This window comes from Anabrus simplex, chromosome 1 (assembly GCF_040414725.1).
Source record: "Anabrus simplex isolate iqAnaSimp1 chromosome 1, ASM4041472v1, whole genome shotgun sequence".
In the NCBI taxonomy this organism is placed as follows: domain Eukaryota; kingdom Metazoa; phylum Arthropoda; class Insecta; order Orthoptera; family Tettigoniidae; genus Anabrus; species Anabrus simplex.
In genome coordinates this window covers 455361571-455381313 of record NC_090265.1, presented here as the reverse complement: position 1 = coordinate 455381313, position 19743 = coordinate 455361571, and the positions used below count along the sequence as shown (strand labels likewise).

The following is a 19743-nucleotide window of genomic DNA, read 5'->3' as shown; positions in this document are numbered from 1 at the left end:
AAATACAGCATCTACCCCTCAGATTAAAAAAAGTTGTTTTCTTCTTTCGGTCTTTTAGTTTCAGGCCACTACGGTAATTATTGTCCGGCTCCATGGCTAAATAGTTAGCGTGTTGGCCTTTGGTCACAGAGGTCCCGGGTTCGATTCCCGGCAGGGTCGGGAATTTTAACCAACATTGGTTCATTTCTCTGGCACGGGGGCAGGGTGTTTGTGTCTTCATCATGAACCGCAGGTCGCCTACGGGAGTAAAATCGAAAGATCTACACCTAGAGAGCCGAACATGTCCTCGGACACTCCCGGCACTAAAAGCCATACGTCATTTCATTTACGCTAATTATTAGAATGGATCCATATTCAAGTTGTCTCATACGCCCTTCGAATATAGCCAACTATGCGACAGTACTGCCGATCGGTATTTACGGGTAACTAAATTCCAGGAACCAGTAGTGGTACGTTTCAGAACTAAATTATGTGTTACGAAATCGCTCTATTATACCACTAAAAAAATGTCGTATGGCTTTTAGTGCCGGGATATCCCAGAACGGGTTCGGCTCGCCAGGTGTAGATCTTTCTATTTGACTCCCGTAGGCGACCTACGCGTCGTGATGATGAAATGATGAAGACAACACATACACCCTACCCCCGTGCCGTAGGAATTAACAAATTAAGGTTAAAATCCCCGACCCGGCCAAGAATCGAACCCGGGACCCTCTGAACCAAAGGCCAGTACGCTGACCGTTCAGCTAACGAGTCGGACATTATTCCACTGCGGTCAGTAAACTTCTGCTCGACATAAGAATGCGATAATTTTTGTTAAAGATTGAAATGATCTAGAATACGGTCCCAGAATATTCATATGATATGCAATTTAGAATGCGTAAGTGGTTAAAATACAGTAGATCGAACAAGCTCGCATTTTTACTGTACAAGTAATACCACGAACGATAGGATCTATAATTTTACTTATAATTTCAGCCACAGTAAGTCTAGTACTGAACGAAGGATCTTTAAGTTCGGAATCAGGCTCGTTAGCCATTCAACCACATTACTACGTCAGGTCTGTACATCAAACACATCTACGTTTTCAACATTTAAATGTTGCTAGATATTCTATTTCTTGCCTCATTTTGAGCGGGGGAGGGGGATTTAAGGCTGGATGCCCTTCCTGGCGCCACGTGATCTTTTGAGATGAAGATCTCAACCCATGATCTAGCAGGATTCGAATCTCAGCTATCCGGATGGGACGTTAGCAGCTAAACTAGTAAGCTGTTAACCGATAATAATAATAATAATAATAATTATTATTATTATTATTATTATTATTATTATTATTATTATGAAATGGAGAAATACGTTAAAAATCTTCGTACAGTGCTATTTCAATATATCATCTGGAGCGAGGTTCATACAAATAATTATTTTTATATATTAATTGGTGAGTCCCATACTTAATTTAAAATACTTGTAAGTTGTATTTGAACAACTTATCTTAGAAATGAACCCCTCCTCCGCACTTAACGAAATTCTGTGTACGCCGCCGATATGAAATTTACCTCCCGTGTATGGAGGCTATACCCTTACTGCATATACTTCGAATACCTAGTAAAAGAGGGGAGATTTTACTGAACTCTAATGAGAGGTTGAGAGGTAGGAGAGTAATCTCATTAGAGAAGCAGTTGTAGGGCTTGCAAGATCACCATGTCAGCTGTCGAACACATGTGCTGCTGTTCTGTGTACCACACTTCACTCATTCTATATAACATCAGAAATAAAGCATGCGACATATACACACTCATGAGGGTATGATTCCTACATGTGTTCTGAATCACCCGGATAATTTGCCTCTTACCAACGATACAGATATAGGAGTAGGCCTACTTCCTTTCTGGACAACTGACTAGCTGCAGATGCCATGGAAGAGAAAATGGCGAGTTTTTATCAAGTGAAAGTTGACTAGTAACAATTTAAATGGTCCGCCTCTGATGTAGTGGTTAGTGTGATTAGCTGCCATTCCCAGAGGCCCGGGTTGGATTCCCGGCTCTGCCACGAAATTTAAAAAATGGGAACGAGGGCTGGAACGGGGTCCGCTCAGCCTCGGGGGGTCAACGGAATAGAAGGGGTTCGATTCCCCCCTCAGCCATCCTTGAAGTGGTTGTCTGTGGTTTCCAACTTCTTCTCCAGGCAAATGCTGGGATGGTACCTAACTTAAACCCAGAGCCTATTCCTCCCTCTTCTTAGTCTATACCTTCCAATCTTCCCATCCCCCCACAATGCCCCTGTTCAGCTTAACAGGTGAGGCCGCCTGGACAAGGTACTGGCTCTACTCTTCAGTTGTATCCCCCAACCCAAAGTCTCACGCTCCAGGACACTGCCCTTGAGGCGGTAGAGGTGGGATCACTTGCAGAGTCCGAGGAAAACCAATCCTGGAGGGTAAACGGATTAAGAAAGAAAGAAAGAAAGAAAGAAAGAAAGAAAGAATTTGAATAGGAAGTTGGAGCGGTGGGGGTGGAAGTTCGTGCTCAAATAATGTGAAAGGCCATGGACCAGCCAAGGTGACTGTTGCCCAGGCAAGCGAGATATACGTATAGAAGTGGTCGGATGAAACCTACTTAGTACAGCGGTGGGCTAACTATGCACAGTGATTCTCACAGACGCATTGCCTAAACTCCGAGGAAACTTGCTCGCGGATCGCCTTCACATCCTCCGTAACCTCAGCTAGTGTAGCCTGACTCTCGAACTTGTTCCATAGCTCGGTCTGACTAGTTATTAATTCGTTAGAAAGTTCAGCCTGACTATTTATTAGTTCATTTTGGCTAGTTTTGAGTTCTGCACGCAGATGAAAGCTGTGATGTTCAATTCTGTGGAGATATCGTACCAGGTTTTATGGCCGCGTAGTCAAGCTGTGACGTAGTGTTTGAGTCTTCAAAATTGACGTCACTGTATTTAAAAAAGTGACAGAGGTTTAGTTTTACTCTGTATAAAAAATGACAGTTCTAAGTGTGTTACGATGCTGCATACCCACCTGCCAGCGACTGTTTGGTTTCACACACTGTGTATGTTAAGATTCATTTCGGTTATGATATTATAAAACTGAGGTTGCGAGCAAACAGAGACGAAAATCTCCGAAGATTGTGTTCACATACATTATATTTTCTCCAGACAACGTAATTGTTATTTCGACTAGTAATGCCCTCGCGTAACAATTTTGAAATATAGCAATTATTTCGAACAGATCCAGCTAGCATTAGTTTTTGCATTTATTGATGTAAGTCTGGTAAGATAAATTGTAAACACGGTAGAGAAAGAAAATGTTTTAGGGAAAGACGTAGACAGGAAACACACTAGAGGTAACTGCGATGAAGGAAGGGAAGGTGACAATGGTGGAAAAGTACGCAAGGCAATAACAGCGGATCTGCACGCGTGCGAATTTGTGTCAGCATCTGCCTTATTCTCTTGAATGACTCATGAGCGATTCGCTACCTGTCGTGCCATATTATTATTATTATTATTATTATTATTATTGTCCGGTTCCATGGCTAAATGGTTAGCGTGCTGGCCTTTGGTCACAGGGGTCCCGGGCTCGATTCCCGGCAGGGTCGGGAATTTTAACCATCATTGGTTAATTTCGCTGTCAAGGGGACTGGGTGTATGTGTCTTCATCATCATTTCACCCTTATCACGACGCGCAAGTTGACTACGAGCGTCAAATCAAAAGACCTGCATCTGGCGAGCCGAACATGTACTCCGACACTAAAAGCCATACGCCATTTCATTTTATTATTATTATTATTATTGCCCTTAAGAGGCTCTTGTTATATCGAGTTTTATCTAGGAACTGAAGTTCAGAAACGGATCTTTCTAGCAAGTAATATTGTTGTATTATAGCAATCGTATGTCGTTAGTCACGGGACTTCAGTCGGCATCAAATGCACTGGAATATAGCTGTCCACTTAGAAAATTTCGTTCGAATTATCCATGGTTCCAACCGCGATACCTATGATGAGGGGTTAACGGCCAAGCAATTGAGCCGTCACGCCCGCGAGACCCTTCTTTAAAATTACATCTCGCATGGTGTCAGCAGTTTCATCTCTCTCCCTATCGCGTTTACTATATGGGTCAAATTGAGATCTCTTAATAGCATTGTTATCAATGTCGTTATAACGTCCTTGATCGTGTAGGCAAAGTTCATTTTATGTTTACAATCATTCATCCTGTTTGTTTTCCGTTATAGAGAAAGAGTGAAGCATTAATGAACATTGATTCGTAATGGAAACATTTTCCACTAATTCCTCTTTAGAAACTCAGCTCCTTACAGGAGGAATCTATGGTGTGACGAACACCGATGTCGTCGAGCTTTCCCCAAGTTAATCTATAGCACGAACCCAAACCTGATAGTGCTGCATCGCTAATGTACGTTGGCCAACCAAGTGACCGCTGCTCAGTCCGACGACCTGCAGGTTACGAGGTGCGTGGTAGCGCGACGAATCCGATCGGTTGTTAATCTTGTCCTTCTAGACAACTGTTCTCACGTAGGCAGAGCAAACCTCAAACCAGGCCTCAGATCCAGATAAAAATCACTCACCTGGCAGGGAACCGAACTCGGGATCCCCTAAAACTGCGGGATCAGCCAGTCTACACAATATATGGGTAGAAAATCAATACCCATTCATAATTTCTCGTAATATTTTAATTTTCGAGATTTACGGGTACCATCTTTTAAAATACCCGTGATGAACCATTATTTAAGGTGGCATAAAGAGAAGTGTTCTGATAGCATGGTGGTCAAGACGCTGGCGCCGGAAGATAAAATACACGGGTTCGAATCATCATCGAATTTTTTCTTTCTTTCTTTCTTTCTTTTTCTATAAATAAACTGTTTGTAGTAATTATGTTTGCTGGATAAAGTAAATTAGTGAGTTTCATTGTCGGTCACTTTCTTTTATCTGTCCAAAGAAAGTTTAATTTCTGGTTAACTTGCAGTTTTTCTTTTTTTGCCATTTGCTTTACGACGCACCGACACACATAGTTCTTATGGCGATGATGGGATAGAAAAGGGTTAGGAGTGGAAAGGAAACGACCGTGGCCTTAATGTACAGCCCCAACATTTGCCTCGTGTGAAAATGGGAAACCACGGGAAACATCTTCAGGGCTGCTGACAGTGGGGTTCGATCCCACTATCTCCCGGATGCAAGCTCACAGCCGCGCGCCTCTAACCGCACGGCCAACTCGCCCGGTGGTCTTTGTGTTTGAACACTTACCTTCATTATCCATACATACTACTAATCACTGAAACATGCAGTAATGAGTACGTCTCTCCACATCAGGGAGAGCATCCAGCCGTAGAAATAGTCTTAATACACACGTCGTAATCGAGAAGTTGAAGAAAATTATTTATATTGGGTTCATTTTCAGTTATAGCGAAAGGGTGAAGCTCTCATACCTTTCTAGAAGCTAAGTGTCTTGGTGTGCTCGGTCATGAAGGTGGGCAAATATAAGCTCATGAGAGAAAGGACGTTTTCTTACAAGCCATCCCCACTTAATCCATCTCCTGACGGTTCCCATTGGAAAGAGTAAGTTCATGACGTGCTCTCATGTCTACGCCTTCGTCTAAGTGGAAGAACTTGACCGTTGGATCTGAAAGTTAGAAGTTAGAACCGTTGACACAGAACAGTAAATACCCGGAAAGTGAACAATAGAATAACGGATAAGATAAAGAACATTGTAGCGTCTGGTGAGTTATTTCCATCCGGATAGCCACAGTTATATTCCTCGTGATACGGTATCACAACTAATTATAATTATAGTGCTTGGCACGCATGCGCATGAAATTGAACGTTTGATGCTGTCATTTTCGCGGTCTGGCGCGCTTTTTTTTTTAATTCTACAGACCTCGTGTGGTGTGTATGACTGGTCACCCGCGCTGCTCTAACGTTCACATTCGGTCGCGAAACTGTGCAGTTCAGTTCGTTCTCTGTTGTGTAGCCAATGATTCCGAGCGTTGTGTTTCAAATTCTTGTTACTGTGATAACGTACAATAAGTGTGTGAATAGACTGTGTCCTCCAAGATTTGAAGAATCAAGATCCTTTAATTACAGTGGAATGGTAAATATTTCTTTATTTTGTGACCGCTTACACAACATTGTGTTTGAAGTTTTGTAACTATTGGCCATTCTACAGAAACTAACGCAAGGGTAAAAGTATATCTACCATAAGCTACTGATTAACTAAGACAGTGGAGTGATGGCTTCCAGAGCTGAATTTCACAGGTTCGATTCCGGCTCAGTCGAGTGGTATTTGAGGGTGATAAAATATACCAGCCTCATACTATTATTATTATTATTATTATTATTATTATTATTATTATTATTATTATTTAATGCAGTCATTTTCGCGGTCTGGCGCTTTTTTTTTTTGTATTTTGCAGACCTCATGCGGGATGTACGACTGGCCACCCACGCTGTAGTAACTGGCGTTCACATAAATATAATAATACATTCTATCAGTTATTATCAGTCTTCAGAAACGAGGCTCGCATATAGACTCCGCTGGAACTCGAACACACACATTCGACTACATGAGACTAGTGCCGTACCAACTGAATTGAGAAAGGTGCCATCAAATCATTTACCTGGAGTATAAATAAGGGAGGTAAAAAGGGGCAGAGATTTACTGTATTTCAGTGAGATACTGAAACCCTCCTCTCGAGTCCATGCGATTGCACTGACTAGCACTATCCAGTTATGTTCACTATCACACATTTAACCGTAAGTTCATCACTATGATCATCTGCACACTCATTAGTGCGCGCTACGATGTAAACTTACTTGAAATTAGTGGGCAAATTCTTGGCTCAGAAAATTAAAACCGATTTGAATACACTTCCAGTTTCTCGGGGAAATATTGTACGATCTATCCCATTCTGCCACCACACAATGGCTAGTTTGGCACTGGGACAGTCTTCAAAGGCAAGGAAGCCTGCTCCTTATACGGGGTGACGTGACTATAAGTGTATAATGTAGGGATCTACTCTTCAAAACCTCGTGACGGGGAAACGTCCTTGAGACATAGTACACTTCCAGACAACTGAGTGGACGTTTATGCGAAATAATCTGCACAAAATCTTGTGTATCTTTTCCTTATCGTCTTATTTATCCAACACAAAAAATGCCATGGCGTTACAGGCCTGATACAACTTGGCCAAGTAAGTGACTGCTACAGATTACGAGCTGATGCGTGGTCAGCGCGACTCATCCACTCGGCAGTTATTCTGGCCATTTTAGACAAAGTATTGCATTTAATCTTCAGGTAGCTCCTGAATTGTTGTTACGTAGGCTGAATGGACCAAACCAGCATCTAGTTCCAGTTGAATTGCTTTATCTGGCTGGGAATCGAATCGGGAGCTCCCGCGTAAGAGGCTGGGCCACTAATCCTAGACTTTGGCGCCGGCATTTATCCATTACACACTTCGCTAATAAATTTTACTAGTTTTATTATGGTAGGAAAATGACGAGCACCGTTTAGAGCAATTTGTAATGAATGAGATTTATCAACTTGACATGTTAGACTATCACCTGTTATATGTGAAATTCGAAGGACTGATGTGACACTACGCCTCTTGCCTTGGTCTGGGTTAGAATTACAGCCGCCTTAGTGAGAAATAATATTATTCAGTTACCATAACCACAGTTTTTTAATCATCACTCATTTTATTTTATTACTATTTGCTTTATGTCGCAACGACACAGATATGTCTTATGGTGACGACGTGATAGGGAAGGCCTAGGAGTGGGAAGGAAGTGGCCGTGGCCTTAAGGTACAGCCCCAGCATTTGCCTTGTGTGTAAATGGGAAACCACAGAAAACCATCTTCAGGGCTGCCGACAATGGGGTTCGAAACCACTATCTCCCGGATGCAAGCTCATAGCTGCGCGACCCTATCCGCACGGCCAACTCGCCCGGTAAATGACTCATTTGGAATTCACTACTCCTGTTACAAACTTGTGACATATGTTGTCCTGGATGACTAGCGCAACAAGTGTCGTTAAGAGATATTGCTACTTAGCGAAAGAGGCATGTCCCACTAATCTTTCCCTTTGGAGTTTAACGCTGCCTTGGGAATCCGATTACTAGCCATTCTGTTCGCATGTTTAGGTCAACTCCAGTTGTGTTGGTATTTATAACTATGTCAAAGTACAAGGTCGTTAGAGTTCTTATGACTGCTTTTCAGTCCACGAACTCCCACTTCGCTTAGCCTACAGCTCGTTACTTTGACATGATGTTGCAAACTGTGCTTGTTCTCTTCATCCGCTGTAATTCATTTCATAATCACTTTAAAGATCTACGTTCTGTGATGTAGTTTATTTATAATCAAAATAATGAATCTAGGTATGATTTTCGTCCTCTGGTATTTTGTAAGTTATTTGTTAGTACAATTTCTAAATATCGATTCATATTAATACTACCAGCCTATCTACACCAAATGAAATATCACAACCAAGGATACTGGGTGCATGGAGTTAGGGAACACGTTGGAAACGGTAGGAATGGGATACTACTGGGAAACTGATTGCTTAGAGCAGCAAAGAATACCCACAAAAAGTAGTCTTACGAGTTAAGGATATTGAATAGCAACAAATTGCTTCACAGTGTAAAAGTAAGAGGTGAGTAGCGGAGAATGATGACAAATGTAGATGATATAACAGACAAAAAAAATTAGGGGAATAATATAGTGGTTAATGGGAGTACACAAAAATAAAGCATACGGACTGAATAGGGATGATAACATATGCTTATTATGTTCTAAGGAAATGGAATGGGCACATCTTATAAAATATTGCTTAGAGACTACGAAAAGGATGAGGAGGATAGAAGGAAAACTGATAATGCAACTCAGTTGTATACCGTCGTAAAGTTATTGAACAGAGAGTGGATGCACCCAGGAAGAATTACTAAATTATTCAACATTACTAAGGGAAGGTGGAGAATAAATTGAGGTTAGAACTGATACATGCAAGTTGGTGACACAATTGTGTCTAAGGTAACCTAGACTTTGCGTAGTCTACAGCTGTAGATTATACTTGTATCCTTATACCGTTGTTTAACTCTTGTTTAGTTATACAGTGAATAAACCCCGTATAAGCGTTTTACATTTTTCTTACTAATAAACGAGGTATACGCACTGTATTACTACACAGCACGTATACAGTCGTACCAAGGAGTAGGAATCTCTTCCTGTAGTTCACTGACGTATTTCGTACGTTCACCGCCTTTATGATCGCTTCTGTTGGTTATCTACGAGCAAAACTTTCCGGAAAGTCGCACAGTAGCACGGCATATCGAAAAGGCAGTGGCAGCACTAAGTGAGACAGCTGGAAATTCGCTTATACTGATATCAACATTTCTTCAGCTTGCTTGTGTAATGATCGCCAAAAAAAGAAATGGAATGGCTTAAGAAAAGATCAATAGCTCTTAACTGGGATAGTACGGAAAACGTAAGCAATAGGGAACATGCATGATCCGGGGTTTTAATTAAAAATATGCTAATCTGATTCAAAATTGCATGCAGAATTCAAAAATGTGATCAGAATGTACAAATAATAACTCCAAACATGATAAAAATCTACGAAAATGTCACGTCACGCAAGTACGCGATCTCATTGGCCTGACGTCATCGTACAGGTTGACTGAACTAGCAGACGAAATAACACATAGTGTGCTGTGAGAAGCAGGATACACTTCGCGTATTTCTACTTTACGTTAGTGTCTAGTATGGTTAAATTCGAATTCTATACATTGGATAATAATCTGAGTGGTATATTTTAGACTTAAAATGAATCTTGCGCAGACAGTGAGGCAGAAAACTTAAAAATGGTGTAGGGTTCCGAAGTGCAATAGCACATCGCATACCATACCAAACAAATTGTTTATAAACGTTCCAAAGACGCTAAAACTAGGGAGAAATGGATTTAGGCGAGCTGGAGAAATGATGGTGATATATCGGAAAAGTCTACAGTTTATTTTTTTGAAGATTTTAACGTAAGATGAATTTGTTTGAATTTTCAAATCACTTTTCCATGTCAGCTGTTCTAGTGGTAAAACTTTAAATTTTAATGTATGATGCTTTATTTAAATGCTTCAATTACATCTTGGAATATGAAAGTAATAAACAGTGCATTAAATAATGCTTATTATTAAAGTATTCTCCAAACCTAACCTATGTTTTGGGTGATCCATATCAAGATAATAAATCAAAGGCGTTATGAACCATTTTGACAGCTCTAATTCTACCAATATATCTTGGCATGGGACAGTTATGTATGTCTTTATTGAAGAGCTTAATTGGTAAAGAAATTTAGGCTATATTTAAATACTCTATAATGTAACAAAGAATAGGCGTGTACATCATGAAAGGAAACAACGTGAATTTAACAAATGTATAACTCTACACAAAACCAATGCTTGTCTGTTGGGGTCTTATAAGTTAACAATGCTCAATTATAATAATTATCATAATATTAATGAAATAATTAACATAATTGCACACGGGTGAAAATAGCGATGTAGGTGTTTAAAATATTATCCAACTTAGCCTAAGTTTTAGGTTATACAAGCCAAGTCAATAAACCGAATAAAAATACCGCGCGAGTTGGCCGTGCGGTTAGGAGCGCGCAGCTGTGAGCTAGCATCCGGGAGATAGTGGGTTTTGAACCCCACTGCCGGCAGCCCTGAAGATGGTTTTCCGTGGTTTTCCGTGGTTTTCCATTTTCACACCAGGCAAATGCTGAGGCTGTACCTAAGGCCACGGCCGCTTTGTTCACATTCCTAGGCCTTTCCTGTCCCATCGTTGCCATAAGACCTATATGTGACGGTGTGACGTAAAGCAACAAAAAAAAAAAAAAAAAAAAAGTAAAAGTCACAGCACCCAAAGACATTCGTGTATTGAGCGACTAAAATGTCACCAGGACACTTTTCTTTCCTGATATGCTCAGCTTGTTAAAAGCCAAATGTAATTAATGTTACTGGCTTCACGCCCCGCTAACTACTTCTACGATTTTCGGAGACGCCGATGTGCAGGAATTTAGTCCTGCAGGAGTTATTTTACGTGCCAGTAAATCTACCGACACGAGGCTGAAGTATTTGAGCACCTTCAACTACCACCGGACTGAACCAGGATCGAACCTGCCAAGTTGGGGTCAGAAGGCCAGCACCTCAACAGTCTGAACCACTCAGCCCGACTTGTGAAAACTAGATGAAGTCATATTTATCTTTATCATGTTTAACTTTTTCCCTCCACAAAGATATTTAATTCCCTTTCATGGGCCCCGGAAGTGGGCAGGCCAGTTGTCCCAACCATAAATATATATTTTTTGGGGAACGATAGATTATAGCCCTATAGTACTATGATCTTTCTTTCTTTCTTAATCAGTTTATCCTTCAGGGTTGGTTTTCTCTCGGACTCAGCGAGGGATTTCACCTCTACCACTTCAAGGGCAGTGTCCTGGAACGTGAGACTTTGAGTATGGTGATGAAACTGGTGAGGAGGGCCATTACCTCGCCCAGGCGGCCTCACCTGTTATGCTCAACAGGGGCCTTGTTGGAGGATGGGAGGATCGGAAGGGATAGACAAGGAAGAGGGAAGGAAACGGCCGTGGCCTTATGTGCCTGGAGGAGAAGTAGGAAAATACGAAAAACCACTTCGAGGATGGCTGAGGTGAGATTCGAAACCCTTCTACTCAGTTGACCTCCCGAGGCTGAGTAGACCCCGTTCCAGCCCTCGTACTATTTGTTTTCAACTTTCATGGCAGAGCCGGGAATCGAAACTGGGCCTCCGGGAGTGACACACATTAACCACTGCCCCACAGAAGCGGACTAGTACTATAATGCTACCTATATGTTTATGTTAGTGCTGAAATCCGATTTCTTAATTTACTAATGCTGAAAGCCCGAAAATGTAATGTTATTCTTTAATAGGGGAATCAGTCTAGAAGGAAATGTTGAAAGTGATGTGATATCTATCCAGGTTCGTTGTTATCCTAATACTATGGGTTACAGTACATTGCACGTATATAAAAGACGCCACTTACAAACTTGCTTGTTATCCGCGAATTTCTGCGGCCACAAAAGTCACTATTTTTCAAGAATGATGACATTTACACATGATAGATTGTCTGATTGTGCTGTTTTGAACCTTTCTTCTGTCATTTTGAAGTTATTCGCGATCATGAATAATAAACAATCGGCTTTTAGCAGCGGCTGATGCACAATGGCTAGTAGAGCTCCATGCGGTACTGGACCGTGACGTCACAGCGCGCCGCTTACGTCAGAGGCCGTTTCACTCGCCTTGCGAAAAGGCACTATTAAATATTCTTTTAATGGTAGAAAACAAGGCAACATACCACAATGTAATACGTTTACGTACTATTTCATTGGTGTACTTTTCAAAAAAAATATTTTTGAAAATGATGCATGTTCCCAATTGTAATTCAATCGGCGGGTTGAAAAGGGTACACATTCCAAAATCCTTCCTTTTCAGGAGAAAGGAAAACCTGTTTTGTAGCTAAACGAAAGGTTAGATCAAAAAAGTTTCTATTAGGCATTTATACATCACATTTCTACGTATTCAACTACAAAGTATGGAAATCACATTACGTACGGTTTTCAAGTTATACCATTTTTTATGTCAAGGAATATGTCCCTTTTTATACTCAAATTTGAGAAAGATCTAAGATCTTTGTAGAGGCAGATAATGTATAATAAACTCGCAATTTAAAGTCTATTAAGCAGTAACACCTTACTACACAAACATACGCCCAACCATAATTTCTTTTATAGTTACCGTATTCATTGTCATTCCGTGAGACAGCTGGAAATTGACTTATATTGATATCAACATTTCTTCAGCTTGCTTGTGTAATGGACGCTAAAAAAGAAATGGAAAAGCTTAAGAAAATATCAAAAGCTCCTAACTGGGGTAGTACGGAAAACGTAAGCAATTGTAATTGAATCGGCGAGTTGAAAAGGGTACACATTCCAAAATCCTTACTTTTCAGGAGAAAGGAAAACCTGTTTTGTAGCTAAACGAAAGGTTAGATCAAAAAAGTTTCTATTAGGCATTTATACATCACATTTCTACGTATTCAACTACAAAGTATGGAAATCATATTACGTATGGTTTTCAAGTTATGCCACTTTTTATCTCGAGGAATATGTCCCCTTGTATACGGTAGGTACTCAATTAAGAAAGATCTTTGTAGGGGCAGATAGTGTATAATAAACTCGCAATATCAAAGGTCTATTAAGCTGTAACATATTTTTACACAAAAATACGCCCAACCATCATTTCTTTTATAGTTATTCATTGTCATTCCGTCTCTTTAAAGTGTTTTACTTTACGAAGATGTCTAGCTTCCATAACCTCTGAATGGTGTACGTTACCGTATGTCTTCTATGTTTAAAATATCGTGAAGATCATCAACGTTATCGTCATTCTTTCAACGTGTGTTCAATGTTAAATGGATAAGTCGAATATTTTACAACGATTATATTACTGTCGACAATAAATACCACGAAAATAAACTGCTCGCTCGTTTCTTTTTTTCCGCTACACGCTGCTATACAACGCTTATACTAGGGTCCTGGACTGTATAAGCAATTCAGTGAATAACTATAACAGATGTATACACAGGAGGCTTATACACGGTTTATTAGTAACGAATTTCGCGTAAACGGTGTATAAACCTTGTATAAAAGTTATACACCGTTTATTAGTAAGACGGGTAGCATATAAATAATGAACCGACATATTGGATTTAAATTGCATGTTCTGATAATACAATACTCATTTCAGATGTCGGACGTGGTATGCAGGGAATGTGGATAACTACTTAGTCGACCCTAACTTTATTTGGGTGGTGGTGGTGGTGGTGGTGGGTGTCGTCTCCCGAGTATCCGATGGGCCTCTATAGCATGTCCGAGAAGCCTCCTGTTTTCTTTGTTTTTGTTTTTTAATTTCCATTTATTAACAATGTTTCTAACATTCATTTCAGGCCATTATTTCTCGATCAGTACCTAAATTACGTAACTGTTTATGATGTTTTCCGGACGCGTCTTTGTGCTTTCTTTGTGTTTGATAAATTCTATAGGATATCAACTTTAGTATACATCATAAAAAATAGAAGATTACAATAAACAATATACCCTCTCCCTGATCTGTGGTTTCCGAGGTTATGGGAGACGTGGATTATATTGAAGCTACATCCCATATAGCCCTCAAACGAGTAGTATGAACCAGGGCATGACAGCATTCATTATAATAAATATTAACATTCGAAATTAAAGATGATTTAATTATTGATTAAAGGAAAAGTAAAACTAGGGCACCATTCACTATTTTATCCCAAAATCAGAATGGAGACAAGAGGTCTTACACCTCTTGCCGACACGCCCTGATCTTTGTGAAAATTCTACTTGTATTCGCCATTTCTTAAACTAAGATTACAGAGATAGAGAATAGAGTGGCTATACCACCCCACTAGTACACTCCCTATGTATATGTAATAAAATAACTCGTAAATGTCAAATTCCTGACAATTTTTTCTGTATTAGCAATGCCATTCGCCATTTCCATGGAACATGAAACTAAATGTCCGGGAAAAGTAACACTTTCATTTACCGATATCTTTGCAGCTTTCTAAACAAGTAAATATACTGTTTTATTTAATTTTGTTTCTAGAGTCTCCTCTAATTCTCCAATTTTATGACATTCATTGGAATAGAAGTTTTATGTAGTTTACTAACTCGTATTGAATATAGGCGAAACAATTAATTAAATTAAATTAAGCGGATTGTATTATATTACATTTCGACTGTTGTGAAACGTTACCGTTCTGTATCCTTCAGAATCGACTTATTTTTTACAGTTTTGTCTCAGTATTATCAGGCGCTGACGATCTATATTGTATGCCCCTTGAAACAACAATTACCATCATGACTTAATCTAAATAGACTCCTCAGGTGCTGTTTGGAACATGTTATTAGTCGCTAGAGTGTTTCGAACACCTATCGACTAAGTTACCTAAGCATTTTAATAGCATTTTCTTCAGCATTACTTCCGAAATTTAAAATGCAAAATAGTTTACGTTCCACGTATGACAATTTGCTGGGGAAAGATGTGTGTGTGCACGTATTTCTTTATCAAACGCCACAGCGTGGTTGGTGTGCCAGTCAGCATCGGTCTTTAATTCGAATTTCCTTTACCATTACTGTAAAGCATGTTGATACATAAAATAGCCTGAACTTTAATGCCCCACAGCGCCCGGACAAGGGGCCCTTCTTGAAAGATGATCAGTTTGTTGTCCGCACAAAATACTAACAGTTACCGATGCCATTCTGAATCAATCGTATATATATCTATTGTGTTTACATCGTTGTATTCATGTCGTGTGTCTAGTAACTCGTTGGCAAACTTATTTGTCACCAGCACTCAAATACAAGACTTAGAAATTTCCAGCTAATTAATAGATATGGCAAAAACTTAGATATCCTTGACATAAACTTAATACTCTAGAATCTAGAAGATAACAGAATAAAACTATTTACAACCAGCATTCCCAACGAAACAAAATTAAAATTCCATACACAACCAAACAATTAAAAATACCTTTATGACTGCAATATTTGTAGTTGAATTGTAATCTCTGAAGTCAGTTGCCGAGAACAGGCGTCCCTAAACAGTCGAAAGTTCCCATCAATGAATATTGAATTTTCACGACCACATTGTATTCAAAATAAACTTCAACGCATTAGGTCTTGTTCAGTATATTACAGTATGTACAGGAGAGATGTTAAGTACAAGAAAAAATGGCCAACCGGATACCAGCGGGATTCGAACCTACGATCTTCCGATTTCGCGTCAGATACTCCTTCCATTTTAGCTATGGTGACCTAGGTAATATTTATTATGCTTGAAAGGATCTAATGATACAGGTCCTGCACCACTGATACCTACCACCATAGCTCAACTCTTAAGAGATTCCGACGCGAAATTGGAACGTTGTAGGTTCGGGTTCCACTGGTGTCCGGTTGGCCATTTTTGTTGTGTATTTGACATCTCTTGGCTACATATTCTGTGTACTAAACATGATCTAATACGAAAAGGTTACAGATAATGGTGGAAAGAGTCTCAAAAATGCATAGCTTCCGGACGAGATAAAGCCTCGAACGCTTATCCAGCGGCTTGCGGTTGTAACTACTTACAGCTCTCGTCTGATGCTATTGACTTCTGTGACAATAGATGAACTAGATATATCGAAATTTCACTCTAATATGGAAACGTATGGCTTTTAAGTGTTAGAGGAATTATTGAAGAGGTTTCCATGGCCAAATGTTTGATCTGGATTTCTAACAATTTATTAGTCACGAGATAAGGCATGTAGAACGACATCCATTTTAGGCTAAAGCAACATTTTAGTATCAGACATGGTACATCTCTTTTGGAAATATCAACCGGGTCTGCCAGTCTGCTCCAAATAACCAACTGCTTGCTTCTAATAAAATTAATGTCAGTGAATACATAATTTTCAACTGTCGTTAAAACAAATTTCTCTTAAAAATTACATTTGTAGGCCTAAACGTATGGAAATCTAACTTTTCAACGCATACTTATACATTTTTTTAATTTTCCTGAAATCTCTAGAAAGGCTTCAACGTAATTGATTCTCTAATTATTGCATGCATGTATAGCGAAAATACTGCCCCTTCCATCCATTTTTTTCAAAATAATTTAATAATAACATTTGACACTATTTTCACAGCTGTTTATGCACGGTTTTTAGTGTCCAATTCGAGCCATACTAATGGGTTGCAATCCTTGTCGAAGTTTTCATTCCTGCTATCCGATATTACCTTTGTAACCTATTTGCTAATATAACATGTTGACAGTTTATTTCGAGTAAAACGTACTCGTGAAAATTCAATACTCACTGAATTGGCCCACAACAGGGATTTTTGCATACTTCACAGTTTTGATGACAGTAGTGATGGACCTGTATCTTACATTATTTTCAAAATAAAAAATACATAATCTAGATCACCATATGTCAACCGTTAAGAGCATCCGACGCGAAATCAGAAGGTTGTGAATTCGGATACCATTAGTGTCCGGTTGGCCATTTTGGTTCTGTACTTAGTATCTCTTCGGTACATACTGAATGTACTAAACACGACCTAATAACTGAAAGTTTATTCCCCATCTGTGTTATTCATTTTTTGTAAGAAGTCAATAATAAAGTCGATACAACCCCTTTTAAAATGTATTTGGTATGCTTGTGTCCGGCTCCTTGGTTGACTGGTCAGTGTACTGTCCTTCGGTTCAAGAGAATTCCGGGTTCTATTCCCGGGCGGGTTGGGGATTTTAACTTTGTATGATTAATTCCTGTAATTCGGGGACTGGGTGAGTGTTCGTTCTAACACACTTTTCTTGATCTACGTACAACGCACCACATTGCCAACCACCACAGAAAAACTCTGAATATCCTTCCACAGAAGGGTATCAGGCCACAAACCTGGCCAAATCCACACTGAGTGCCGACCCCAGTAAATGTGAAAGTACAGAGCTCGATAGCTGCAGTCGCGTAAGTGCGGTCATTATCCAGTATTCGGGAGATAGTAGGTTCGAACCCCACTGTCTGCAGCCCTGAAAATGATTTTTCGTGGTTTCCCATTTTCACACCAGGCTGTACCTTCATTAAGGCCACGGCCGCTTCCTTCCCACTCCTAGCCATTTCCTGTCCCATCGTCGCCATAAGACCTATCTGTGTCGGTGCGACGTAAAGCAACTAGCAAAAAAAAAGTGAAAATGGTCAGAAAGGGGACTGATGTACTTGTCATCTGATTGCCTTTATATTTTTTTAAGTATACTTTTAGATTAAGATGTTAACGTTCCTTTTGCTCTCCTTTTAGTTCTCTTGATAACACGTTCGTCCATTTCTTCTTCTGCAGGGGACAGGAGTGCCGGCGGGCCCGGGGGGCGAGCAGCAGCCCCACACAACTCGAGCGAAGAAATCGAAGAAGAAACCTACGACGCCGACGACGACGCCGCCACCGATGGCGTCTCCATCTCCAAAGCGATCTTCCTCCGCCGAGAGAGCGGCTAACGAGCGGCTGGTGTGTCAACTTCGAAACGAGACGGCATCGCTGAGAGAGGCGCTGGAAGTGGAACATAAAGCTGTTAGAGAACTACGGCGACAGAGGGCGGCGGAGCTGCGCGCTCTTCGAGAAGAAGAGGCGAGAAGGCGCAGCGACAGCCTCACCGATCTCCGGAACAGGTAACACTTCTTTCTATACGTGGATTGTGTCCGTATATATAACTCAGTTCGCAACACAAAATTATGGGAGTTCGGTACGTTGTACAACCTTGAGTCAGCATTCTTCAGATCATAATTACGAGACCGGTAAAAATAGACTTGCTCACCTCAGTACTATTTATTAAATAAATGAAATAAATATATACATAATGGATTGTTCACAACCACATTGAACCAAGTAAAATCTTTGGGAAAAAGATGTTATATCAGACAAAAAATCTCATTTCTAGGTGTATGATAAATTTATAACTAATATACTGTAGATTGACATATTCAGTTCTTCATCACCTCTTGAAGAGACTTATTTTTCAAAAACTTTAGGCTTCTTACTTCAGATGACGTTAACGGACTTGGTGCAATAATCACTGAATGGATGTCCATGTTCCATACTTTAAATGAAAATCCTGCGAATGAATATCAATTCAGTCTTTTAAAGAATTAAGTACAGGGCCGATGACCTAGATGTTAAGCCCCTTTTAAACAACAAGAATCATTATCATCAACTCTCAAGTACTGGGATGTATATACTACGTTAAACCTTCTTCCAATTTTCAATTCAATGGTTGCGTGTATGCCTCGAGAGGAAGAATTACATCACTACCAGATGGTTGTCAGGTTTGAATGTTTATTCATTTGGGTTCCATTCTGGGATCTCACTTTTTTATGATCGTTGTTGTCTCAAAGAAGAAAGCTGCGATCAGTCTTGTGTAGAGTGCCTTCGTTTAAAATATCCTTTCGATGTGTTCTTTTTATATTCTTGGGCTTTATATCGGTGTCTGTGGCGCATTGATTTTATATAGGAAAACTGAGGTACCTGACTGATCAATGCATTTCGTCTTTACTGCAAGGATTCAAATTTTTTCAGTGTAGAGCTGGAACAAACAGGATTATCGTTACCGTCTCGGACCACCGGGCGAGTTGGCCGTGCGGTTAGGGGCACGCGGCTGTGAGCTTGCATCCGAGAGATAGTGGGTTCGAATCCCACTGTCGGCAGTCCTGAAGATGGTTTTTCGTGGTTTCCCATTTTCACACCAGGCTGGGGCTGTGCCTTAACTAAGGCCACGGGTGCTTCCTTCCAACTCCTAGCTCTTTCCTATCCCATCGTCGCCATAAGACCTACCTGTGTTGGTGCGACGTAAAGCAACTAGCATAAAAAAAAAAAAAAAAAAAAAAAAAAAAAAAAACATCTCGCACCTAACTTGTAGCAATAACTAGACATCGGATCTTATGACCTGTCATATTTTTATCCTGACTTCATTTTTCATGATTAATTTTAGCAAGTTTTTAACATTTGTTAACGCGAAAAGTCATATTTTATTGGTCATATAAATACATATTTAGTCATTTTAGCGTTAGGTCATTAATTTATGTAGTATTAAAGA

At 40.0% G+C, this 19743-nt stretch overlaps 2 protein-coding genes across 6 annotated transcripts in view; one reads left to right on the top strand and one right to left on the bottom strand.

The window, feature by feature from the left end:
- LOC136856944 (rootletin) overlaps window positions 1–19743 on the top strand; it is a 523875-nt gene that overhangs the window by 383642 nt on the left and 120490 nt on the right. For all 4 annotated transcript variants that reach the window (XM_067135228.2, XM_067135229.2, XM_067135226.2 and 1 more), the window contains exon 2: window positions 17997–18322. In XM_067135228.2, the coding sequence (XP_066991329.2) occupies window positions 18102–18322 (221 nt within the window). In that variant the 5' untranslated portion in view covers window positions 17997–18101. The remainder of the gene's footprint in view (window positions 1–17996; window positions 18323–19743) is intronic.
- The window catches only part of LOC136872515 (ionotropic receptor 93a), a 183934-nt gene that overhangs the window by 74593 nt on the left and 89598 nt on the right, over window positions 1–19743 (bottom strand). The gene's annotated exons all lie outside the window — the stretch shown is intronic.